At 46.1% G+C, this 22,325-nt stretch overlaps 3 protein-coding genes across 3 annotated transcripts; 2 read left to right on the forward strand and 1 right to left on the reverse strand.

Annotated features, from left to right (window-relative positions):
- The first annotated feature begins 223 nt into the window (after window positions 1–223).
- LOC115017189 (protein Shroom2-like) lies at window positions 224–15,782 on the forward strand. Its single transcript, XM_029445453.1, is given in 14 exon segments — window positions 224–397; window positions 932–1,168; window positions 1,735–1,883; window positions 8,384–8,401; window positions 8,834–8,956; window positions 9,166–11,503; window positions 11,666–11,715; window positions 12,392–13,015; window positions 13,722–13,977; window positions 13,979–14,170; window positions 14,172–14,245; window positions 14,632–14,800; window positions 14,961–15,233; window positions 15,316–15,782. Coding segments are annotated over 13 exon segments (4,734 nt in total). The 5' UTR covers window positions 224–397; window positions 932–973; the 3' UTR covers window positions 15,589–15,782.
- A 2,311-nt stretch (window positions 15,783–18,093) lies between these two features.
- cldn34a (claudin 34a) lies at window positions 18,094–19,199 on the forward strand. Its single transcript, XM_029445903.1, is given in 2 exon segments — window positions 18,094–18,621; window positions 18,623–19,199. Coding segments are annotated over 2 exon segments (735 nt in total). The 5' UTR covers window positions 18,094–18,153; the 3' UTR covers window positions 18,890–19,199.
- Window positions 19,200–19,359: 160 nt separating this feature from the next.
- On the reverse strand, window positions 19,360–22,277 carry sumo1 (small ubiquitin like modifier 1). The gene is made up of 5 exons (XM_029445976.1): window positions 22,034–22,277; window positions 21,579–21,653; window positions 21,268–21,345; window positions 21,042–21,113; window positions 19,360–20,846 (listed from the first exon to the last, which is right to left on the reverse strand). Exons 1-5 carry the CDS (start codon window positions 22,043–22,045, stop codon window positions 20,778–20,780), a joined length of 306 nt encoding a protein of 101 aa, XP_029301836.1. The 5' UTR covers window positions 22,046–22,277; the 3' UTR covers window positions 19,360–20,777.
- Between the last annotated feature and the right edge of the window lie 48 nt (window positions 22,278–22,325).

A 22,325-nucleotide genomic window follows, 5' to 3' on the forward strand; every position in this document is an offset into this window, starting at 1 on the left:
ATAAATAAATGTACCTACTTTGTTGAAAGACAGAAAAAGAAAGAAAGACAAAGGAACAATTAAAAGAAAGAAAGAAAGAAAGTAGAAGAACCTATCTTTCCTGTTAAGAAGAAGAACAAGCTAATAAATAAGGACTCAGAAGTTTACGTGATGCGCCTGAAGGCAGCATACAGCCCGATGACGCTGCACGTCGCCGCTGCACGTCGCCGCTAGGGGGCGCGGTGACATCACTGCTCGTGCTGAAGTGTTGGGTGCAGGAGAGCAGATGGAGATGTCAGGGGGGTAACACTTCCCTGTAATGCTGCAGGACGAGAAACGGTTCACCGAGCCACCTGTCGGATCTTCACCCCGAGAAGCCACGTTTGTTGAGAGCTTTTGCGAAGAACAGCATTTTAAAGTAAGTTAAAGGTCTTGAAAACCTATCGGATTTATTTGGGGAGTTATATTTTTGGTAATGCATAGTTAGCTTTCTTAATCATAATTACAAATAGTTCCTGTTTTCATCTGTTCAAGCCTAAAAGCCAAATGAATCCCCAAATTATAAACACGAATGACATTATACCATCAAATATCAAATATCATCTTACCACTAGGTGTATAAAAACTCTGCAGCATGTACATCAGGGCTGCAGCTAATGCTTTCATTTATTACATTATTGTCTCCTTTTATAATTGTTTGGTCTTTTAAATGTGAGAAAATAGTAAAAGTTCACAAATTGAAATTGATTGTTTTCTCAGTTAAACAGTTAAAAACCTCAAGATATTCACTTTAATTTGATATTACACTTAAAAAACAAGGAAATATTTATATTTGAGAAGCTAAAACAAAGATTGGCGTCATTATGAACATAACTGCGGATGACTTCTCTGACATTGATTGATTTTCACTCTTCTAACTTCTATAATGTGTCAACGCTCACTCGTGTTTCAGACTCCTGTATAAGTGACGTGATGTGATGGAGCCCACTGAACCATGGACGCCGTGGACTACAGAGATGACCTGAGAGTTTCAGCAGGAAGGATGAAGTGGTGGAGGGAGGTGGACATGTGGAGAGGCACGGAGGAGGAGGATGAAGAGCTGGTGGAGGTGCTGCTCCGAGGCAAAGCACCCTGGGGCTTCACCCTGAGGGGAGGCACCGAGCACAGAGAGCCTCTGGTCATCACAAAGGTAAAGGTTCAGTACTTCTACGTGTTTACTGTCACAAAGACCTTTCAGCTCTGGTTGTGTTTGACTCCAGCTGACGGGTGAAGTAACTTCAGTGTTCCCCCCCTGCTGTTAGCGCCGGTGTGAACTCAGTTTACATGGAGCAGCGCACTCTCTCAGGTTACGGGGGTGCAGGATTGAATTTTTAATCGGAGCACTCAGGTTGCCGGCCACCACATGAGGATGAAATAGCATGTTAAATGAAAGCTGTATCTTAAAAGATGATGCATACACATGAGTGTTGGACCTTTCTGGGAACACTTGTGCTCTTGTTGTGTTGGCTGATGTAATAACATGTATAACCCCGAGGCTCTCCGTACACAGCAGGAAGACATCTTTACAACCACAGAGGTCAAAAGGGTCATCAATGCTACTTTATTTACTTACTTAGCAACATGCTAAATGCTGCTCACAACATGCACAGACACAATACATCATATAAGATATAAGACCCAGGATGTAGAGTTCCTCTGGTGGCCATGAGATCACCTGCAGGCCCCGTCACTGTACGTGTGGTGATGTGTGTTCAGGTGGAGGAGGGCAGCGCGGCGGCGGCAGTCTGTCTCCAGGCCGGTGATGAAATGGTTAGCGTGAACGCCGTTCCCCTCAGCGGCTCCCGTCAGGAGGCCATCTGTCTGGTGAAGAGCTCTCATAAGACCCTGACCCTGGTGGTCCGAAGGTACCTTAACCGCAGATCTTAAAGAAAAGTAAACGCTTTGTTTTAGGAGTTGAAATATCAGATCAAATAAACAAGATTATAAATCCAACCAGACATTTGATGCAACTTCTTGGTACTTTATTGACGGCACCGACACATTCCTGTCTTGAGGTTTGATACCGGGTCCTATTCATGGCTGTTTTGCATCAACAAGCACCCTGTCATTAGGAGGTCAGAGGTCAGAGGTCAAAGCCTCAGTTCGCTGACAAAAGATGAACTTCACAGCACATTTCGGTGCCCTGCGTCTTGTAAGCGTGTGACCGAGAGGAACAACAGCTGAAGATAAAAAGGTAGAAAGAAACAACGTGTTGCTCATAAATCATGTTTCTGCACCAACCTGTAACTTTGCTTACGAGCTGCGGTCAGCGGAGGCCGCCTGACGGGCCTCTCGCTGCGTGTTTGCCACTGGCAGGGAAACAAAAGCGTGTATTGTGGAGGCGGTGGAGCTGCAGCCGATGTTATTTCAGAGTGCAGATAATGACTCCTGAATGAGACGGAGAGGAGTCCGCTCTGTCGGCTGCTATGACCGTTCATGTGCTGCTTTTCTAAACTAAATATCTTTGTGTTTAAGTGAAGACATTTAAAGACATCGCCTTGTGTTCCCTTCACACTCTTTAATTTATTGTATTTATTTAACCTTTTTATTCTCTTCCTGTTTTTCGTAATTAGTTTATTTATCTTATCTTGTGGACACTTTCTGCAGCGTCAGTGAGAAACTGGAAGTACAAGCAGTGGCTCCACACCTGCTGCGTGTTGTCTTGATGACAGTCGGACGCCAGCTGTGTTGTTCTGCTGGCTGGAGATTCTGATTGTGTTTGTCATGGATCCATTACTACGATCTGTTTCTGACAATCCACTGACGGCTGCAACATTTTGCAGCATTAATGGATGTACGTATATTTAAACCTTTACTAATGCAGGGGGCTAGTATCAACATTAGCAGCAGTACAGTGTTGCACATCTTCTGTTCTGAGTATCCAGATACGGATCCACTGATGGGTTTAGCGCCACCGTGTGGAGGCGTGAGTTCATCGTGTCTGTTTCTGTCTTTGAGCACCACATTTTCTCACAGTGATACTAAAAAGTAACTTTTAGAGACTTAATTCTGAATAATTTCCAGGGTTTTAGGGTTACTGCTCTCACTAGGATCTGGTTTTAAGTGAATTAATGTGCATAAACAGAAGCTTTAAAGGCTGCTTAGCTAATCAGGAGTGAAATACATATAGTATTCCACTCGGTCAGTACTACTGGGGTCCACATCAGCCTCTTTAATGCTAAGATGCATTGATAAAAATGACCTGGCTGGTCTGCTTGTTTTGTTTTTTTGCGCCAAAAATATTTAAGTATTTTATTTTCCAGGTATGCCAATAGACTGTATGTATAAGGGAATGCCTTAAATATCGTGTGTGTGTGTATATATGTATGTATGTATGTGTGTATATATATATATATATATATATATATATATATATATATATATATATATATATATATATATATATATATATATATATATATATATATATATATATATATATATATATATATATATATATATACACACACACACTTACTTAAGTTAAATTAAGAGTTTCAACAAGTTAAATAATCAATTCCAACCCAAGCATGATATAAACGCATCAACTCGAACACTGACCAGTAAAACAAATCATTGATCGTCTATATTTAACAGAAAGTACATTTATGTCAGGACTCGAAGAACCTCTTTAGTTGCTTCCTTAAACCCTTTTTACTACATGTGTAACTAATGTCCTGTCAGAATTATATGCTCACTGGCAAATGGCAACAGAGTCTTAAAGCTTGAATCCAATTACTAGCTGCAAAGCCACAGGCGTGGGCTCAGCTTTGCAGAGTGGGTTGAGTCAACAGGAGGGAAAGGTGGGCCATTGTGTGTTCACACAACCTGCTCCTGTCGAGGACAGTCTGGATCTAAACGGGTTTAGAGAGCAAACGCCAGGCTCGTGTTGAGAGGGGATATTTGAAAACTCGCTCGGAGAGATCTTATAGTTGACCTCAGAGCGGCTTCGGTCCAGGCGTCCTCCCCTGTTTGCAGGAGGAGTGGTACAGTCCATGTTGCCTAGGTGAGTTGACACTGCTTAGTGGGATAGGCCATATCAGCAGAGCCCATTGTTTTCAGGGGCTTTGGCTACTCCAACAAGCACAGAGTGGGCGCTCCTGTCTGCTGTTCTTCCCTCTCTCTGGACATGTTTGTTTTGTAGAAGATCTTCACTCCCAGGTACTTCCTCCTTCTACCCGTCTCTCTCTTTTCTTTCTCCTGATTCAATCATTTGGTTTCCTGACCAGTAGGATTAGATCAGGAGGCGTTGGATGAGTGAGATAACTGCAGGTTTTCTTCGTCTGGATGACACATAAAGGTTGAGAGCCGGTGACCAATCGTTCCCAAAAGGATCAGCTGTGATAGAGAGGAACCCCGACAAAGTGCTTTCACAGTCCTGAGGATTTATCTGGAGGTTGACGAAGGACGATGACAACGTTAGCGCAGGTAAACTACATCTTTGTAAGTGACTCTGGAGCTTCATCGGAGATGCTCGGTGTGTGTTTACAGCCTGTGGTCCCCCGCAGACACACACGCTGACCGGTAACCGCTGTGTTCTTCGACCCTGTACTGCAGCACTTCTGGCCTAACACATTTTATTCAGACTAGAAAGCACGTAAATACTTTAATGTCCTGAACCTTTGAACCTTTTCACCATCTCACAGATCATTACGACACAAACTGACATATCTGAAACATTTAAAGGCTAATCTTAAATATCAAACACACAAAATGTTCTTTTAAATGTATTTTGTCAGGAAACCAGAACTTTATGTTTGGTCTTTCAGACGGGGGGGGGGGGGTCCCTGTGCTTCACATTAACAGCTGGGTGGATAAGCAATGAGTCAACACATGTATAACGGCTAAAAGTCTAAATGAATACGACCAATCAATCAAATCCATATGTCATACTTTATTGTTCCTGCGTAGAGCGAGAACAGAGCCAGATGTTCCAGCTGTTGCTCACCTTCACACTTGCATTGTGTCAAAGTCTTTCCTCTCCAGTACATTTCATTCTCCCCCTCTTTTTATGTTGCCGGTGCGGTGACGCACCGATAAGCCCGGCTCTGATGACGCCGGCACTTTCTATTGTGCAGTCGTGTTTAGAGCTCAGCGCGGAGATCGGCCCCACAGGCTGCAGCGGGCATGCTGGGTTCTTGGTCTTTCTCTCTGCACAACATTACTTCCTGAACATCACAGGATGGAGTTCAGTTTGCATTGTTGAGAGTTCCTCAAACAGAGAGAGGATAAAGAGTATTGGTCTCCTCGTGATGCGTGACCACAGGAACACCTCCCTTTCTTTGCATGCTTTTGCAATTCCAAATTTCACTTAACATTTTGGGAGACGCTTTGACTCGCAGGATAAAATGCGCTGTGTGTGCTTGTATTTTAAACTGGTCAGAGGTCGCAGCCTCTCCTCCCAGTTTCTCTGGTGGAGTCTCTCAGTATTTGCCCCCCCCTCAGCCTGACATTAGCTGGTATCTCTCACAACAGACGTGGGCCAAACATTCCTGTCTCTCTGTTTCCTGACAAGGACACTGAAGTATCTTCTACAGAGAAACGGGGTTGTGATGCACGGCTAACAGAAGTATCAGATAACTGAGCAACATTTCCCTCGAGTATCGAAATCTGAGCCAAGTTTAAAATGTCAGAAATCTCTGTAACAGACAACCGGATCATATTCCCAGGAAGATATTCCCATATCTCGGTTGACATTCGAGAAAAGAGGAAAGTCTATAAGAGCACTGGCCCAGATGGTTCCCTACGCTCGACAGCAGGGGTGTCAGACTCGTGTTAGTTCAGGGGCCACATGCAGCACACTTTGATCTCAAGCGGGCCGGAGCAGAAACATCACAGCAGAACAACCTGTAAATAACAACAACTCCACATGTTCCCTTCGTTTAGTGCAAAAGAGTTAAATCTGAAGATGTGTTTTAAGGCTCATTAACAGCCAGGACTTGTTTTTGGCAACAGAAGTGGTTGTGTTACATTCTGACCTGAATCTTTTATCTCTCCACCTCTAACGGAGCGGCTGTGGTGTTCACGTCCCACTGGTTTTACTTTCCCAGCAGCCCCAGCGGCTCAAGCAACTTGCAGCCCAAACACTAGATTACAGCAAGGACGCCGTGCAGGACAATAACTCCTCCCCTTCGCCTCAAATCCCCCTTTATAATCCCAGAGGAAATGTTCTCCGCAGCACAAGGTGGAGTGTGTTTGTGTTCATACTGGGAGGAGCAAGAGGGGGGCAGCTCTTCACTCATGGAGTCTCCTCTCTGTCACACTGGTGGGAGTTGGGTGGGTGTGTGTGTGTGTGTGTGTGTGTGTGTGTGTGTGTGGCAGGTTGATCCCTTGTGTTATAAGATGAGGTTTTAATCAGATGGAGTTCTGAGTACTCCTCCTAAAGCATCTGTGTCTCCGCTGTGTATTCATCTATCAATACTTATAGTGCATTGATTTATCATGTTGTGATAACCTGCCTCCCCCCACTGGATGCTAAACATGTCATAGCTTTAGCATAAAGAGTTTATTTACTGACTGATATCATCTCATGTGCAGACGAGTGAAACACACTGCGTTCAGATGTTTGTGGCGTGCATGACGCTCGCAGAGAAGATCATTTGTTGGTATGATGAGATAAGAAAGTCTCTATTTCTCACAGGGAATGAAGGAACCTGCTTCTTTAGCTTCCGAGTGTTTTTCAGTTTCTTCAAATCCTCTTAATGACGTGTGCTCGTGGCCGACTGGGTCAGTCGTGTTTCACTTTCATGTGTTTAGTCTTTTCCTGAACGACCTCCGCCAGAGTTCTGCTCGTGTGTCCTGGGAGTGAACGGTGGCGTCTCCTCCCCTGTGGACTATCTGCGACAGAGCAGACGTGTCCCCTGACAATAGACCTTCGGCGCTTTACAAAAAGTGACATTTGCATTTCCATTGTGCAGGAGTTCGTTTGGAGGCAACTCTCATTTTGTGTGTGGAGCAGAGGGAAGGTTTGTAAGTGAAATACTTATAGCTGGAGAGAGAAGTGGGCGATCCTTCACTCCCAAGGGATCACGGATGCCTGCAGAAAAGCCCTCGCGTGTCTGTTTACCAGAAACTGCCATTTGTACAGTTTTATATGGATAGTTTCCAAGACCTCGGCAGGATCAGTACAAAATATCTCTTCTGTCCTCTGAGCGACAGTAAAGGAGAGCGGTGAAGTATTGTTAGGCGTTACACTTTCTTTAATCCACTGGGAGACTGTCAGACTCCTGGGCGATGGCTCACGCAGATGTCCCACTTAAAGCGGGAGTATCCCTCCCTGCATTCCTTTGCTGAAAGAATGCAGCGTCTCCGCCATGACCTGGCAGGGTGAACGTTTCGAACAAAGTGACTGATATCTCGTTTGGCTGAGATATTTCACGTCTGTCTGCCATTTGAACTTCAGCATCTGACATTTTAAAGAAGACGTTTTCATTTGAACTTTCTCTGTGATACTTTATTACATTAAAACCTGTGGATCCGACTCATTTCTCTTAAAGCTCCGTCTTGTCCATATGGCTGTGACAGATCTGTGACAGGTTCCTCCCAAAAGCCAATGTTAAGTGTCCTAAACACCTGCCTGCTCGGACTCAAGTCTGCTGCACGATTGGTCTAAGCTGCGTTGACATTTCAGCATTTAAAAACACTGATTGTCCTCGTGGGGCAGCTGTAACTAAATGAAATCTCAGACATCATTAGTCCAGCATTGATGCAATGATTAGAGCTTTACTGTTGCCTTGTTTCAGTTTGACATGTTGCATTAGAGTAGGGTTAAAGAAAACTACGACACTCTCTAGCAAACTTTCAGACTCTCTAGTTTCCTATTTTTCCAGATTGCATTTGATGATGTGTTTTTCTGTGACTTAACCTTTGACATGTCCTACTCCTTTTCCTTTTTCTCCTTCCTTCACTTGCTGCCTATTAGGGCTAAAATGGTTGATGTTGTTTCACCACGCACAATGCCGTCAGAAACCGAGGTTCATGTGGCGAGGAGCTTTCTCACCAAGATTTTGCGAAGCTCTATGAGGTACTCAGTCAGCCGCGTCCCGTTGTGTTTGCTGGTAGTTTTTGGTGAACCTCAGTGATCTTTTTGTACATTATGCTTCGTGCTCCTTCCTTTGTACTTTGCACTGTTTATAATTAGTTCATCATGTGTGGTGCTAGTTGTCCAAACCAAATATCCTTTAGTTGTAATTTGCACATTTGTGTTGTTTTGGTCCTAAAGTTGCATTCGGCCCAGTGGTGTTCAGTCATAACTGCAAGTTGTTACATGTACATGTAATAAAGTTGACATATTATAAACATGTTGGTTTAATATGTTGGGATGTTGAACATGTGTAATTTGTTTCTTTTTCAACATGCTTTCCAGGAAAAACCGCTTCAAAGGGTATGTGCAGGTTTGATGTGTGCAAAGTGCAAAGTACAGTAAATCAGTTTAGCTTTCATCAAGGTGTATGGATGATATTATAACAACATGAGAAATGAATTTGTTATTCAGGTCAGAAGACGTATAAATATTTATTTAGGCCAATATTTCCTCAAAGTGAGAGTCTGTATTGAAACTCTTACCATTGATAAATATTGATTTGGGATGTGACTCTAAATGATGAGGTTTTTATTGGAGAATCCTTGCATTGTGGGTAAAGTAGGGATATTTACACAAGACTTCATCCCTGATCGATGCAGAGCACCGTGGGCTCCCGGGGGAGAATGATGGCGGTGTCAAAACACACGAAAGAATGTTTAACCATTGCACTCTGCAGCTGAAATGTCAAATACTCCCTTGTGTAAAGTGTTTTGTTGCCTCTCTGCCTTGCAGGAAGAATGATCCAGGCTCGCGCCCTCATTCCTGGCACTCCTCGAAGCTGACAGAAGTGGAGTCACAGCCCGCCGGGCGAGAGGTCGCCCCAGCACCAGTCTGGCAGCCAAACCATGAAGCAAGGTGAAACTTCTAGTTTCTCTTTGAGCTTCTCTGTGTCTTAATCAGGGCAGAACATATGTTTTAATCCCTTTGTTAGACAGAAGCCTGGTCAAATGGTGGTGGTGTTATGTGTCAGATATCCTTATTAAATTAAAAGTAATTTAAGTCACTTATTAAAAAAGGTAGTATTATGACTTGAGCACTCTTTTTTTCCGGACGTTACAAACCAGGCCCAAAGAGTCGTCCAATCAAGGGGACCAGAACACCCAGCGCCAGCTAACTAGCCAGTTCGGTTCAGTGGACAACATGGAGAGAGTGGAGCGTCCCTCTCATCCCTACCCAGCAGGTCGTCTTTCCCCAAATAAATACATCAGCAGTGCTGAGCCGCTTAGTGGTCCAGGAGGCAAAAGAGACTCTGGGTTCAGCTGTTTCTCTATCAACCACAGCCCTCCTGTTCATGACCCCAGCTCATCTGATAGGAAGGGTACTAGCACGGAAAACATTTTCTTCAAGGGCCCCCAGAGTGAAAGGCTTCAGCAGGCAGAGCGGCCCAGGTATCTGCAGCCGACACTGGGGAACGGAGGCTGGGAGGGATCAAGGGGCGAGGAGCAGCCTGTCTCTCGTGTCTCTGTCGCAAGGAGACCAAGCATCGGCCCAGTGTGGCAGGTACCAGAGAAGAAGAAGTCCCAGTCTCCTCCTCCCCCACCTCCTCCCCTGCGCAGTGACAGTTTTGCAGCCACAAAGGTGTTACCTTACTCTGAAGGGCCTAGTGGTCTAGCAAAGTCCCACGGCAGGTCATTTGAAAAACTGACAGAGAATAGCAACCTGAATGGTCTCAGATCTCACCAGGAGAAACCCTCAGAGGCGAGACGTAGCTTCAACCCCCTAACCAGAAAAGACTTCCTTCATCCCAGCACGGCATCTGACCACAACCACAACCAGCTGCACCCCAACAAACTCTTCTCCCTGTCCAGCAATGATGTCAGACAGTCTCATTACACCCAACTACCTGCCCACCAGAGGCAATACAGTGACGAAAGCCCCCTCTACATGCAGGCCAGGCCAGCTCCGCCCACCAAAATTCAGAGTGTAGGAAGCTACTATCGCAGCCTCCAGGATCTTCCCACAAGAGCTTTCAGCCGCAAACACGTCCGGCACTCCACAGCATCCATGGCAAGTTCTGCTGCAAACCCAAGCCTGGAAAATGGGGGGCACAACAGATACTACAGCCTGGCAAGAAAGCATTTAGTTCAGACTGCCGAGCTCCAGGCTAGGCAGGGTAAAGCAGAGGGCCGTAGGGGGGAAACGGAGAAACCCCACTGGGTAAACAGCAATGAACCAGGCTTACCAAGTTCGTTGAAGACCAACGTTAAGGCAATATACTCTCTACCTCAATCCCAGCTGCCTTATAGCAGTGGCCAGGAGCGCTGTGGCCATTCCTATCTGGGGAATGGTCAATATTATGACCACCAAACCTCTGAGCGTTCTGTTCAAGGCTGCAGCCAAGAGGATGCTGCAAAGAGAGGTGAGGGACACGCAAATGACCCGAAAAGACACTTCCCAACAAATCAAGGTAATGATCATAAGGTCAGTCTTTCAAGGCACCAAGACCCATGGGTGCCTCAAGAAGATCAAAGAATATCCCCCCTGAAAACTCCACTTCTCCACTCCCTGGCCCAAGAGAGTAGAAGTCTAACAGTAAGGCAACCAGCAGCTGTGACCACAGGTGTCATGTCCACCCAGGATGACAGCGGTGACAACATGGCCGCCAGCAATGGAAAATCAAATCGCCGCAGCGACCGTTATGCCACCACCCTCCGCAATGAGATCCAGCAGAAGCGAGCCCAGCTGCAAAAAAGCCGCAGCGCTGCAACCCTGACATGCGATGTCGAGGATGAGGAGGCAGAGGAGTGGAGATCCATTAAGACTTCTACGTCTTCTGGTGTCTCCAACACCTACAAGGACCACCTGAAAGAGGCGCAGGCCAGGGTCCTCCAGGCAACCTCCTTCCAGAGACGAGACCTTGAGCCTCTTGGACCAGAGGTGTCTATAGTCAAAACCTCACAAGGACGCATTAGAGGACGTAAGCGCTTCCCCCTGGCCAAGAGGATGCACTCCTTCTCAGAGCCTGACAAGATAGACAAAGTGGGAGTGGAGGGGGAAGCTCAAACAGGGTCTTTCGGAGAGCGGCGGAAATTCTTTGAGGCCAAACCGGCATTTTCCAGGCCTGTGCTGAAGTCCAATCAGGGTACAAACTTGAACACAGACCTTGGTGAGATCGTCAAACCCAATGAGAGAACTCCCTCTGGAGAGCCTGGGGAGGCTCACCCATCCACAGACCCCAAACACCTTAGCCCAGGACATACGCAGGTTTTACTAGATCAGCAGAGGCTTGGGACCTTCGCTGAGTACCAGGCCACGTGGAACAAACAGAAGAAGTCATCTGAGACCAAGACTCAAGGGAGGTATCACTCAGCGGACAACATCCTGGATGCAGATGCCGAGGAGAAGGCTGTGTGCATCCACGAGAGATCCCGATCTTCTCCCTCTGCAGACTTCTATACACAGGTGAGAAGCCTGAATATTGTAACTGAATGATGACCTACCGAGTCTGTTCTACTAACATGAGTTGCTTATGATGGATGGCACAACATTAAAACTAGACTGGATGTTTTCTCATAAATTGATTTGCAGAGTTATGCAATGAAGCGCTTTACCTTTCTTTTGCAGAATATTCCTTCACAATGGAAAGACCCTCCCGACCAGCAGAGCAGTTACAGGTGAGAGAACAGTGCATGTAAAAGATAACTCTGTTAGATAATAGACAACACAATAGAGTTGAACAATTAATAACCTAAAAAGGATGTAAGAAAAAAACAAATGGACAGTGAAATACATAAATGAGCGATTCTTTACACTTACTGTAATACTTTAAATGCTCCGTACGATAAATATCCAGCGGCTGAGCCGGTTAGCAGGATGCACGAAGGTTTCATGTGAATGTATTTGAATGGTGAGATTTCAGAGAGAGAACATGTCTCCGTCTTCACAACCTTATCTCGTGTTGAGGGGAACAGTATCTTCTGGACTGCTGTAGTAATCCAGATTTACAGAACTGTTTGTGCAATTACAGGTGATTTATGGCGGGTGGAGAGTGTATCATTTTAACCTTAAGCTGCTTTTGAACAATTATCGTGTGTGTGTGTGTGTGTGTGTGTGTGTGTGTGTGTGTGTGCGTGTGTGTGCGTGTGCGTGTGTGTGTGTGTGCGCCAAACATCTTTGAAAGTTCTTCTAAACTGATATTATAAATTGTAAAAATAACAAACGTCTTGCACCAAAAACACAGTTGCATGCACGCGAGGGGAAGGAACACAAAACAATAGTTGTTTGAACATCTTTATAACGATGACTTTACCCTCAGGTAATGATGAAGTGTGTCTTTACTTTGACCTCTAGTGGAAAACCAGAGAGCAGGCTGCGATCCCAGCCCGACCGCAGCCCACAGTCGGCCCCGTCAGTCTCCAGAAACGAGGGCCCGGTGCCAGGCCTCACTGACCACAGGACCAAACCAGACGCTGCCAATCCCTCCCACACCACACACTCCTCGGGCCCTCGAAGCCTTAGCCCCAACGCAGGCTCTCAGCACTCATCCCAACTTCCACAAATCAAGGGCCTCCTGCCTCCACCCAAGCCCCATATAGGCCCAGAAACCACATCCTCCTCCCAGGAATTCCTCGCTGGCGCCCAGGCAGACCCGAAATCACTCCAGCCTCTGTCCAGCTGCAGCTCTGACACCCAGCGTCATGATACTGCCCAGAAATCCTCCGCTGGCCCCGCCCCGGCCAGCTCCCCTCACCTCCGCAGGACGTCCAGAGCAGACATGAGCAGAGGAGGTGGAGAAAACGAGGTGGAGAAGGAGCAACCGCAGCCACCTTCCTCTTCCTCCGTGTTCTCCTCCTGGACGGCGGCTCTGTCTCTGTCTGCGACAGAACGAGCGCGGTCTCCCTCGCCGCAGTTTGCACCTTTGAGACTGACCGACAAACCGCCGGCCGTGTTCGTGCAGGATGACTCACCGCTCAGGTAAGCAGCTTAGCCAAAGCGCTTCAGGTCTCCTCACCGCCCCTCGTCGCGTCAAGCTTTTCCCTAGAGGAGGCTTTTGAACTTTAGGTAGAAAGAAAAGATGATTATGCTTAAACGCCAGACTTTAAATAACGCTTGTGGTGGGATCGACTTCAAATAGCACAAAATGAACCGGAGAAGAATCTGTGGACATGCTGCTACGTCTGTCAGCTGATGATGATGATGATGGCGAAAATGTAAAATGTGCCCACAGGGAGAAGCATAGTTTGATTGCGCTTGTCCTCGATTTCCTCTGCGGCCTGAGGAACGCTCTACCAGAGGCTGTAATTTAGTGGAAGCCACACGGCTGCTGTGACCTTTGTTTTCCACTGAGGTTGTACTGGATCCATCCTCTAGTTAGAGACGGGCCTCTGCAGCCTTCGTGTGTTTCCATACCATGTTTTTTAATCGTGTTCCCAGAACTTTTGAGCAATGCATATTTTTGTTCAGGTTGTGCAATTGTTAAAATGTTTCCCATTATCAGAGAGAGAGAAGTTAAAGTTCTAAAGGATATATAAAGTAAAGATCTTTATGATCCTTGTGCCTTCTTTAAATAAGAATACTCTTGTGTTATTAATGTGTGTAAGAAGAGAGCGACACATTCTGAGGTTTGAGATTAGAAAATGAATAATCTAAATCTTTAATATGAAATCTGTTTCCTGTCCAGGTCAGACGCAGATTTGACGCTCGCAGCTGAGATGGATGTGAGCGGCCCGGTGAGGAAAGTCCCCGTGAGGATCGTCCACGCTGAGAGCAGCTCGGAGCGAGAGGGCAGGGCGTACCTGCCTCAGAGCAGCGAGACCTGCAGCGTCTTCGAGCCGCGGGCCCACATCCCCTCCCTGAGCACCACGGAGCGCCCGGCTTCATCCCTCTTCAGCGCCTACACCCGTCAGGCCCCGCAGGATCTGCATCAAGGCTTTCGTCTCGGACCAGACGTCAGTCCCTGAGTCGAGTTCGGCGGGGGCTCGGCGCTCTGAGGAGGATGCAAAGAGAGAGGAGCTGGTCAGAGACATCATGGGTAAAGACAAGTCCCTGGTGGACATCTTGGACCAGAGCGGCAGGATGACCACCATGGACCTGATGGAAGGACTCTTCTCCACGGAGGAGCAGATCCTAGGAGGGGGTCCACCAGCGCAAGAGGGCCTCCTCTGGCTCCAGACTGCCTACTTCATCTCCAAGGAGCATGGACAGGTGGGACATTTCATAAGTGCAGCGTCCGTTAGAAGCTCTCTAGAGAATATTTGTTCAAATAGTTTATTACATGCTTCAATCTGTAACTTTAGCTTCAGCAGTGAAACTCATTGTAACTTTTCCAGATGCTGTGTGCAGTTCTGAAATGTACCTCATGATGTGATCAACATTTTATTATCTTCATTCAAAAGTTAAATCAGCAGAAAATACAATTTGCTTACGTGATTAATTAAATGAAAGTTTTAAAAACTTATTCAAGATGTTTCAACCTTCACTCAGCCTGCCGTCTGCTGGACAAACGTCTCATTACAGTTATCTTCTCCATTCAAACCATCGTGTGTGTGTGTGTGTGTGTGTGTGTGTGTGTGTGTGTGTGTGTGTGTCAGGAGAGAGGAGGACGACGTGTCTGTATCAGCAGCAGCCTCCCTGGTCCCCAGCTCCTCCTACTACAACACATCGGCTCCAAAAGCCGAGCTCCTCATCAAGATGAAGGACATGCAGGAGCAGCTGGAGGACTCTGAGGACGAGCTGGACGTCGACCTCGCCAGTAAAAAGGTAAAAGTCACTGAGAGACGGACGGCATGAAATATTATGTGACACTCGGCAGCCTCAGTCGAGCTCTACACAAGTTGGATACTCGTCTGTAAGTGGAGGTTTGAAGAAGAGGAGGCAGTCCTGTTTGAATGCTCCTCTTTGTCTTCTTCATGCTTTACAGCAGGAGCTGATCTCCAGCCTGGCGAGGAAGCTGGAGGTGTTGAAGGAGGCCCGGCACAGCCTGCAGGAGGACGTGGAGGACAACGAGGCTCTGGGCCGCGAGGTGGAGGCCACCGTGCAGCGCCTCTGTCAGGCCAACCAGCTCGACAAGTTCTGCATGTTCGTGGGCGACCTGGACAAGGTGGTGAGCCTGCTGCTGTCGCTGTCGGGCCGGCTCGCCCGAGTGGAGAACGCTCTCAACAGCCTGGAGGACGAGGCCCCGCCAGAGGAGAAGGTAACGGCACGGGGGAACACTGTTCAGATGGTGACATCCATCCTGATTCACTAATCAATAACTAACATCCATCTTTCATCAGCGCACCCTGACGAGGAAGCGTAAGCTGCTGATGCAGCAGCACGAGGATGCCAAGGAGCTGAAGGAGAACCTGGATCGTCGGGAGAGGCTGGTCTCCAGCATCATGGAGGCCCATCTAGACGCAGAAAACCTGGATGACTACCGACACTTTGTGAAGATGAAGTCGGCCCTCATCATCGAGCAGCGCAAACTGGAGGATAAGATCAACCTGGGGGAGGAGCAGCTGAAGTGCCTGGTGGACAGTCTGCCGCTGGAGCAGAGGCCGCCGCTCTGATGGCGTGCGGGATCAAGATGGAGGCACCAGTTGTGGGACGATTTCTACATTTGAGGGTGCTGCATGTAGCATTTTGATATTAATGTCCTTGTTAAATTGTGTCGAGTTCTTGGTTGAGAGGATTTCATGGCAGTGGTGGGGCCGCGGGGGCTGAACCACATCAGAGACGCAGGAAACGATGATTTCTTTCATTTCTTTCATTTCTTTGAGGCCCAATTTTTGCACACAGTTCCTGGAAAGTGAGCTCATGTGCTGGGGAGGCACACGAAGATGTTATATCGTCTGCTGCACCAGAACCTCTCGTTGAGCAGCAGCACATTTACATTCGGTCTCGATGACCTTCGCCCTTTTCTTATTTTTTAAATACATTTTTTACATCTATTGGTTTCTTTCAAGGTATTTATGGTTTAATGATTTCTAACACTTTAAAGTTACAACACGTAAACATTACGTAAGGACAATTAAACGCTCGGTGATGAAGTTATTTCTGTCCAAACGGGAGGCGTTTTAACATTTACGACTCCAAGTTCACTTTTAAATCGTGTAAAACTTTAATCAGAATCTTATTTTATTAAGCACACACACACACACACACACACACACCATGATCTCGTGGCTGGCTTTGTAATTATTTACCATGAGGTGTGTGTTAAGTTTTATTTAGTCATTCTTTAGTAATTTATTGTGTTTTCTAACTAAATGAAGAGTTTGATGTGAAAAGGCTCGCTCCTCTCGTCAGCCGTGATATTAAGTTCACACCTTTGTGTCGTGTATTCTTCTATAAGGGTAGGTGTCACATATGATGAACTTCTTCTTTTGGAGTGATGAACTTGTTTTCTATTCGACGACACGCTGCTTGTAGTTCCTGGGGGGCTGCGCTGCCTGTAACCTCTCAGGTGTTCGTTCATACTTGGTGCTTTTAGCTGAAGCTCTCATCCAAACACTTCGACGACCAGCGGACGGATATTTGTTCGTCAGACGGGAAGGACGGAGGCACAGGTGGTGTTTCTAAGAGTGAGCACTTTACTCTCTGGTTCGACTCTCGACATGTATATTTATTTGAAGATGTGCCTACTGTGGCCCCCCACCGCTGTGGACCTCAGGGCCTGACGTGGGCGTGCTCTGGGTACTGTGTACACACACACACACACACACACACACACACACGTATGCAGTGCACCTTTCACAACTTTCAAAGCAATAAAATGATAAAGCTGTGAGACCTGGTGATCGTTTCACATTATTTTACTGGAATACCCCCCCCCCCCTCTGCTTGGGTTTTCCCAGATGTTGCTCTGTGACAACCTGTTACGACTTACTGGTTGTTCTGTCTGCTTTGCTCGGGCAGGGTGGGGGAGATGATTATCAGATATGATACCAGAACAGTCCAGTTGAAGGCTAACGACGTGTAAACGTTCAGTTGTCATTAGAGACGGATACAAAGACGTCTCTTGGACTACACACAAGTTTTTCTCAGGATTTATTCCTTCATCATGTAAAGCACCGACGCATCGTCCCGTTTTATGATCTCTGATGTGTTTTTATCTGTTGCTCAACACGAGCTTAATCTTCTTTACAACCTGCTCAGCCCGTCTGGGTACGCATGTAAACTCCTTTCGTTTTACAATGTTCCCCACATCCGACAAGTTGAAACCAGATGTTTGTTTAAAGTATAAACACATCCGACAGCCTCTGTGCTGTAAACACATTTAAACTCCATTAATGTCTCTGGATCTGTATCAGTACGTTTCTCTGCAGCAGGAAGGAGCGACCTCAGAGGACATGAAACATCCTTTTCATTGTAACACCTGCAATAAAAAGAGAAGTAAGCGGAACACGAATCACAGGACCGATAACACGCCATCAGAGCCTGAACTCTGTCAATCATTGACGCTGTCACGTATCTCACTTATTGGTTGTGAGATGAGGAAGTGTCGCTGCGTCTGACTTTCTGTTTTCTAGTCGACGGCTCACGAGGAGCTCAACAGAACGGTGCTCAGGTACGTGACCAGGTGAGGACTTTAATTTTACGTAATCGATCATATGCTCAGATTAGGAGTCGGTCTTATTTAATTCATTCATTAATTTGATAAGTTATTAGTTTTAGATTGTGGGAACATTTTAAATATAAGAACAATTTCCTTTTGTCTTATTCCAAACGGACTTTTATGCGGCTTTCACTAGTTGAATAATAATGAATATGATAATTAAGATAACAGGATACTTATTATATTTAAATACTCCGTTTGTTTGGCACGGTTAATATTCTCCTGTTTCACTACAGATATATTTAACATGATATAAAACAGAGACATTAGCAGCTGGTGATGATGTTCTGTAGCAGCTCTGAACTCATCGTCTGCACATTGAGACGTGTCTGCGTTTGTGTCCTCTCAGCGGGAGCTGCAGGTGCGTGTTTGCCAGGTAACCCAGGTGACAGGAGCTTCAGAGATCTGCAAGGTGCACAGAGAGACTTCTCTCGCTGGATGTAAGGTGAGATCCTGAACACAGCGGCTTTGACCTCCTGATGATACCCAGTTTGAGCGTTACCTGCCGCTGCCCACTATGACCTACCTGGCTCACACCGGCCACGCCCAGCTCGGTGCCCTCTCGCTCAGCTGCGTGGGCTGGACACTCACCGCCATGGCCCTTGGACTCATCCAGTGGAGGGTGTGGCTGGTGTCTGACATGGAGGTCATCAGCTCTGGAGTGGCCTGGGTGGGCGTCTGGCGGGCCTGCTTCAACAGCCACACCCTCGTGACCCCTGCTTTTAGGGTCATGCACTGCAGGTACATCGGCCTGACCGAGGCCTTCACGCCGCCGGAGATCGTGGCAGGTCAGGTTCTCATGCTCCTCTCTCTGCTCGTGGGGCTTTGTGGGAATGCTGGCGCGGTGTATGCCTTGAGGAACGTGTACTCTGGGATGGACAAGAACTTCCCAATTCACTTGACATTCTTCACCACCGGCGCGCTGTGCCTGATGGCCGCCACGATGTCACTCATACCTCTCCTGTGGAACCTGAGCTCGGTGGTGAACCAATCAGACCATAAGGTTCCCCCCGGAGTTTAAAATGCCCCAGGCTCCTGATTCTCAACATGTAGGGTGCGGCATCGGGATCGGGATGGTGGGGGCGGTCCTTATGACTGTCTCTGGGGTTATTTTCTGTATGTACAGGTTACCAGTGAGGTCGCAGCACCTGGACGGGTCGTCACCTGCACTACCTGACGGCAGGGGGAAAGACAACCCGGCGTTTGAGTCTCACGAGCACCGACTCGTGCACGTGAAGGAAGCTCATCTTTAAAATATGAAGTTTCGTTTGCAAACTGAGATTACATCGAAGAAAGAAAAGAGACTTGTGGTCCTACCCATGGACAGACGATGGGAACAATACGCTGGACTAACTGTCCCGACTGAAAGCTGTATAATAATAATATCTAGATGTTTGCAGTGCTGTTGTATTGACTGGACAGTAACGTTTGTGAAACATTACAAGCATAATCCTCTAAATATACATGAAGGATACCAGGTGTCACCTTTCAGTTCCTGGAGAAGCTACGATTTCTTTGTATCTTTGCATTTATGATAATAAACCTGTTTATTCTGGAGTAGAAGGGCCGTGTGCAGTGGAATATGTTTCTGATGAAGAGGAGCACTTTGTGATTTCAGAAGACATTACGATGTGGAGTAATCGAATGTCTTTAGATAGAAACAGCTGTTTGTGGACAAACTCAACTGAAACCTTTACAAGAAAAGAACTTTAAATACACTCCGCAGTGTTTTCTTAAATATTTTATTCAAAAAAAACAAAAAGCTCATCTCCAGAATTTCAAACCATCTGTATCAATGTTCCTCTAATGAACAGTCCCTTCGCCTCACTGAGGTCACGCCTATGGCTCACAGCCCTTCCTGCCTGGGGGGGGTTGAGTTCACCTGAGCTGTTCACTAACACACGTGAACAGGACAACTTTGAAGGACACCTCTGGGTCGTTTACTCCCACGCTAACGGATGCTGAAGAACATAATGTTCGGCAGGAGTGACAGCTGACATGCTTCTGAACGTGTCGGTGGTCAAACCACAGCTGGACTCTGAAGCGTGAAACCAGACGACATGTTCTGTGATTGGTTGGTTATTGCATCCTTCAGTTCTCCTCACTGCTGCTGAGGATCCCAACCTTCTCGAGGAACGTCACACAGATCCAGTTTCATTCCACAAACGGGAAGAAAAGCTTTAAAAACCAGCGCTGACGCCGCAGAATCAACCGAGTAGAACACGGCGCGGCGGCCAGCGAGCAAAATGTTTCCATATCGGGTAAATATTTATATATTACGGAATGAATCCCTCAAATATAAATAAAGACGACACGAGAGATACATGTGGCATATCATTCAAACACCAACACTAAATACAACATATACAAGTAAAGCACAATCATTGTAAAATGTTTAAATGTTACAGCATCAATTATGTTTCAATTTCATGATGGGAATAGTTCTTCTAAAATGGAAAATTAATCAAATGTACAGAGAGCTGACAAACTCCTTCCCATGATGACGGCACAGCGTGAACCCTGGATGCACAGAAGATCTGTGGAGCGAGCTGCATCTGTCAAACTGCTCAGCAAAGTGCAAACTTGCTTTCCAACGTCCTGTACGAGGGACAGACGATGAAGCCGGTGCTTTTAAATCTGCTCGTCAAACATCTAAAGGAATCGTGAATCTGCTCCCCTGGAACTGAAGAACTTCTGTTTTTAAGTATAAAGCCGTTTGTTCGGGTCGTGTTGGAGCTCTATGGAGAACGTGAGCTGCACACTCGCTGCGTTATTGTATCGCGATAACTTCACGCTGAAATACGTTTCATTTGATGATGACAACATTTTCCTTTTTGGCTGAACTATTCCTTTATGTTCTTTGATGGCATCGTTTGCAAAAAGATGGGACAACAAAGCAAAACCTAAATGTTCGTCTTCGTGAATTTGGTCGTAACACTCGAGTTGTTACGAGTCAACAACACGAGCGTCCCTGCACTTTCCTCATCCTCACCTCAGTCTGTTCACCTTCCTGCCCTCACACGTGGAGGCCCTGATAAGAGTCGCTTTTGATCCAGATGGTTTGAAACTGATCAAAAATACATACATACAAATTAAAATACAAAATAGGAAAAAAATAAAAGGTTTAGAAACGCAGGGGGTTTAATCTTTCCAAAGTCCGCCAGTCTGTTCTTGATAAACCTCGATTACGTCCTCGTCCTCCATCCCGAGCTAACAAACAGCAGGAGAGGAAAGTTTAGAGTCCAAACACAACATTTCCTTTTATATTCATTTCTAAAACCCTCAGCTGTTCACTTCTCCCTGTACGTGTAGAACAGCTGATGAAGCAGCATGTCTGCGTGTCTCTACTCAATGTGTGTTTATTTTAAATGTGAAGACAGTCTTAGACACGTCAGACAAGTTTACCTCTTTTGGAGTTTGGTTGTCTGCGATTCTCTGTCCTTCGAACAGAAACCTTAGCGTGCTTGCTGGAACACCCTGTGAGAAACATAACACACAGCAGTCTGAAATAATGGCTCTGGTGCTGTGTGACCTGTCAATCCCCAGACGCTACCCCCAGTGAGGCCTTCTCGGTGCTTTGCTTATAGCCTTTAGAAGGATGTCCGATGTTAATGTTGCTCTTTCCTCTGACCTGTCTCTGGCTGTAAGACTCCTTCAGCTTCTTCAGATGTGTCGTCATTTTGACCTTAAAGTGGATTTCGCTGCTGTCCTGTGGGCCGAAAGAGAAAGTGATGATGAGACCTGCACGGTTCGAGAAGGCGACTAGCTTTTTTGTGGATTACGAATTAAGATCATTACTGTAAGAAGTTAAAAGAAAGCAACAACAAGCAAGAAGTGTGTGATTAAAACCAAATCACATTTTAAATCATACTTTCAGATAATATTTAAAGGATTGTGGAAACATTGTAAATCATGTTGCATCCTCCCTGCATTCATACACACCTGACCAATCACTTTTAATTTGATGTACTCTCCATCCTTCTTGTCCCCCCCGTCTTGGCTGGATGGTTTTGTCTCCTAAAAAAAAAAAATCAACAACAAATAAACAAAAAACTTCAGCAGCAGAAAACATGTAAACGCCACACACACAACAAACAGGCCCGATGGCTTCATCTCGCTCAGACAACATGGATAACCACGTGTGTATGTTTTGGTTTCAAATCCTGGTATCGCTTCTTGTTTTATAGCTGATCTTTGAGAATAAACAATAACCAAAGCTAGCTGCGAAGCTAAACAGCTATATAAGCAGTGAGCTGTGGGCCTGAAGCTACACGAGCTAACAGTTAGCATGATAAACAGCCAGATACGAGGTAGCAGCCACAACAACACTTCATTGTCTCTTTTTGAATTTCGCGCAGAGTATAAACAATAAAGACTATTTAAAGTGTATATCTTACCGTATCTGACATGTTTTCCCTCCGTTTGTGTTGTTAAAATGTATTAACAATAGAAGTAGCTAGCGTTAGCTTTGACTCGCAGCTCTAGCTGGATGTTGTGAGAATTCGACATCAACCGGATGTGACGTAAAGAATCGTTCCTTTCAAAATAAAATCTTTCCAGAATTAAGCATGGAGGTATGTTTAGTACACAACTTCAGCGCTAATATTGATTGACTGTACTTTTTGTTAAAAATGACGGTAACATTTTAGGCCATATGTATTTTTAAACTATTTAAAGGAAGGCACGACA

Source organism: Cottoperca gobio, chromosome 2 (genome assembly GCF_900634415.1).
Source record: "Cottoperca gobio chromosome 2, fCotGob3.1, whole genome shotgun sequence".
NCBI classification, from domain to species: Eukaryota; Metazoa; Chordata; class Actinopteri; order Perciformes; family Bovichtidae; genus Cottoperca; species Cottoperca gobio.